Genomic DNA, 3,930 nt, shown 5'->3' on the forward strand with positions numbered 1-3,930 from the left:
TTGTTTAATTAAAGCCTTCAATGATATTTCTTGAAGCTGACAATTTATGGACAGAGTGATCAAGTACTTTTTTCCTCGTTCAACAAATAACGCCTTTAGCGTTCCTGAACTAAAATTCCTTACCAAGGCACCAATATTTTCGGTAGAATAGGAAATTCCAGTTATTCGGTTCGAAAATTGAAAACCAGGATTAATCTTTGGCAGGTGCTTTTTGACATATTAAAATTTCCATTGCAAAGCAAAGCATTAATTCCGTAACAAAGTAGCAATTTGTTGCGCTGCTGTGGAGTTCTTTCTTCCTGCCCGCAACGTACTAAACCTGGCGCCAAAAAACGCCTAATCATTAAAATTGTGTGTTTGAATTATTTTGCACACAAACACCTGTTTAGTTTAACACGAAAACAAGAAGATATGTATTCATAGATTTCTCACAATGATAACGATTTTTTTTGTTGGTCACCCATGTATTTGATCTTTGACTATTCATGGTTTTCCGTGCCTATGTGGAGCAATGGAGCGACATTTAGAACCTGATACTTGTCAGAACTTTTGACGTGTGCTAGCTGATCTTCCCGAAACGAAGATCGACAATCTTATACAAAATCAAAAAGACGTCATCGCGGGCAAAAATTTCAAAACAACACCATCCTGAGAGAGAAAGATGTTTAAAAATGAATACTGTCTAAAAATCTTCTCGGTCTCCGCCTTTTTATGGCATTGGCTAGGGCTTCATATCATTACTTTGCCTGTATTTTTCGCACAAGTGTTGTTTTAAGCAACTTTAAAGCCATTCACGACGAAATCAACCACATTTTGAAGGAAAATCGTAGAGACGTTTATGACAGCAGTGAGTAACCGAAAAAACATTCATGTATTAATTCCTTTCTTGCTTGTTTTTAACGCTCTCGTAAGATTATTGTTTTTCGTGTGTGTTTGTATGTGTGCATGGGCGCTTCACTTCCCACTAATTTAAGTTTAAATTGCACGATTTAAGAGAAATAAGCCCCCCTAGCGATTAGTAATTTCAAGTATGAAATGACTATCCGCTTGCCACATACAGTAAAGCGAACAAAGCCATCTGCAATTGGACAGTCGTCAAAAGAGAATGCAAACCTATTAAGACCAACAGTCTTGAAGCGACCAATTTGATTTTTATTTCCAGATATTTGTTTTCATCTCGTAGGGTGAGGCAGAATCAAAAACGAGGATTGCACCTTTGATGAAATGCCTTGCCTTGAACTAATTCGTCGATGTTTTTTTTTTTCACAGGAATTTTTGGAAAAGGAAAGACTCGCGAGGAAATTGGAAATGGGATATTGACGGCCCCTGCCGACTGACCAAGTCACCAAGTGTTGCAATTAGCAAGATCACATGCGTTGGCAGTTGTAATCAACATACGGTCAAACTTGTTATTTTCAAATGATTCAACGACAAATGTTCCTCGATCAAAGAAAGCAACGAAATTTATCCGTTTCATCTTAGAAGTTCTTTCTTTTTCGGAGAATGGATTGGTATTATCTTGTACTACTTTAAAATCAGGAGAAAAATCAAGGTTGTTTGGTTCAAGCCAAAGAAAGGATATAAAAGATAATCGATTGTGTTAAGATTCAAACTACTAAGACAAGGTTCTTGCTGAGTTATTTAATAATTTAAAAAGTAATTTTTGCCTTCGGCGCAATCAAACACAGATTGAAAGAAACCTGTTTTGTGGAATTACTTTACAAAGCATTGCCTAGGAGAGGTGGAAATGACTGCTGAATTCAGAACCTAGAAAAATGGCGTGTAATACCGTTGAAGGTGAATTGAAGCCCGCAACGATCAATTAGCTTTGGAACGTAAAACTCAAGAAGCTGGTAAAACACGTTGCAGAGTTGAATCGCTAGTGAATTTTTAGCTCCCAGTCTTTTTGTGTCCATGTCGATGGCGGTTGCCGCAGCAGTGACTCTCAGTTATCGGCGCTCTCGAGCTACGTCACGTGATTACTCAGTCACGAACATAACATCGTCGAATAAAGAAAAGGTATCGACACTAATTACCCTCAACATTGGCGGGAAAAAGTTCGAGACCTTCGAGCAAACTCTTAATCAGTTTCCCAACACCTTACTGGGAAACGCGGAGAAGCGCAAAAAATACTTTGACGAGAAAAAGAACGAGTATTTTTTCGATCGACACCGCAGTGCTTTCACGGCCATCTTGTATTATTATCAATCGGGCGGTCTTATAGAACGCCCGCTTCACGTTCCGATGAACATTTTTATCGAAGAGCTCAACTTCTTTCAGCTTACTGACGAGATTCAGAGAGAAAACGAAGAGGCAGCCTACGCCGAAGACGCCGAGGAGGGCACCGACCAGACAAGCGAGGTGGAGGAACTGCCTCAGAATAAACTACTACGGAGTATTTGGGTATTGTTCGAGTATCCTAGCTCGTCTGTACATGCCAAGTGTCTTGCAATATTCTCTCTTGCAATCATCCTCCTGTCGATTGTAATTTTTTGCATCGAGACCCTCCCTTCCTTAAGGCATGAAGCTCATGTGTTTTTTGTGATGAATGCCATCTGCAGTTCTTGGTTCACTTTTGAGTACGTGATTCGTTTGATCGCATCTCCAAATAAGGTGAATTTCCTCAAAGGAATTCTGAACATCCTCGACCTGCTGTCGATACTCCCGTTTTACGTCACCGTCAGCTTGTCCAGCGAGTCCGCGGGCACCATTGGTATTCTTCGCGTCATGAGAGTTATCCGTGTCTGTCGCATTTTCAAATTAACGCGACACTCCAAGGGCTTACACATCTTGGGCAACACGCTTACCGCCAGCATAAACGAGCTGATTATGTTGATGCTGTTCCTAGTGATAGGGGTCGTGTTATTTGCAAGCGCCGCATATTACGCTGAGGTTGAGGAAAACGGTTTAAAATTCAACAGCATTCCAGCCGCGTTCTGGTGGGCGGTGGTTACCATGACAACTGTTGGTTATGGTGACATCTATCCTGTGACCACTGTGGGTAAGATTTCTGTTTGTTTGTTTGTTTGTTTGTTTGATTGTCTAATCGTGAATTGTTAATCAGTTTTGTTTAGCGTAAAATTAGCCTACGTAGCTGGCGGTTCTGTTCTTGCGGAGCGTGAGAGATTTCAAGTGGCGCGAGAAGGCTAGGGCGGGGGAAACGATTGCTGATGCGAGAATTCCAAAATTTTCATTTGGGGCGCTTGAAGCTTCCTAGTGATTTTTTGGGCTCCAGCATGTTTCTCGATATATTTGCGTCAATTCCTTGCTTGAAAGAGAAGACACAGATGTTGAAAATACATGCTTTATATATTCTGCCTGAATAAATCACCTTGGCTCGAAGTTGTTTCCTTCGCCTTAACTTCAATTACAGTTAGAACTTTAAGGTCTAGATAGCAGCAACAATATAGATAGTCGTATAAACATAACAACTTTCTTTAATTTTCCAGACATGTTTCAACGGTACATCCGTCATCTTCAGTGTTACATATTTTGAAATTGCCGTTGAATTTAAAGCGCGCGCGATCTTACAAACTTCGTTACATTGCGTTGTCAATATTGCGTATTAAATCAAAACAGAACAAAACAAAAATTTAAATGAGTGACGCTTAGTTCCTTACAGGGAGAGAGTCAGGTTAATGTGTTTCACCTGCTGGTTGAGATCGGGCTTCTCCCATTTTATATACATGGATTCCTTAAGCTTCACTTGGTACTTAGTGGCTGCAGAGTCCAGGATCTCGAAGCAATCCTGTGTGCAGGATGCCTTACAAGACTCTGAACTCTGCAGATGTTTAAAAACGTTCGAAGATCTGTCTGAAAGTAAGTGCTCGCGCACTCGTGTGGAGAAGTGTCGGCTGGTTTCACCAACATAACAAGCATTACAACTTGCACACGAAAATTTATAGACCACACGCGTGCGAAGCCCTACAG

The 3,930-nt window shown here is 40.6% G+C and overlaps 1 protein-coding gene across 1 annotated transcript in view; it reads left to right on the forward strand.

Moving 5' to 3' along the window:
• The first annotated feature begins 523 nt into the window (after window positions 1-523).
• The window catches only part of LOC138045545 (potassium voltage-gated channel subfamily A member 1-like), a 12,479-nt gene continuing 9,072 nt past the window's right edge, over window positions 524-3,930 (forward strand). The window contains exons 1-2 of the mRNA XM_068892087.1: window positions 524-847; window positions 1,270-3,001. Coding sequence (XP_068748188.1) covers window positions 1,915-3,001 — 1,087 coding nt within the window. The 5' untranslated portion in view covers window positions 524-847; window positions 1,270-1,914. The remainder of the gene's footprint in view (window positions 848-1,269; window positions 3,002-3,930) is intronic.

Source organism: Montipora capricornis, chromosome 4 (assembly GCF_036669925.1).
Source record: "Montipora capricornis isolate CH-2021 chromosome 4, ASM3666992v2, whole genome shotgun sequence".
Classification (NCBI taxonomy): Eukaryota; Metazoa; Cnidaria; class Anthozoa; order Scleractinia; family Acroporidae; genus Montipora; species Montipora capricornis.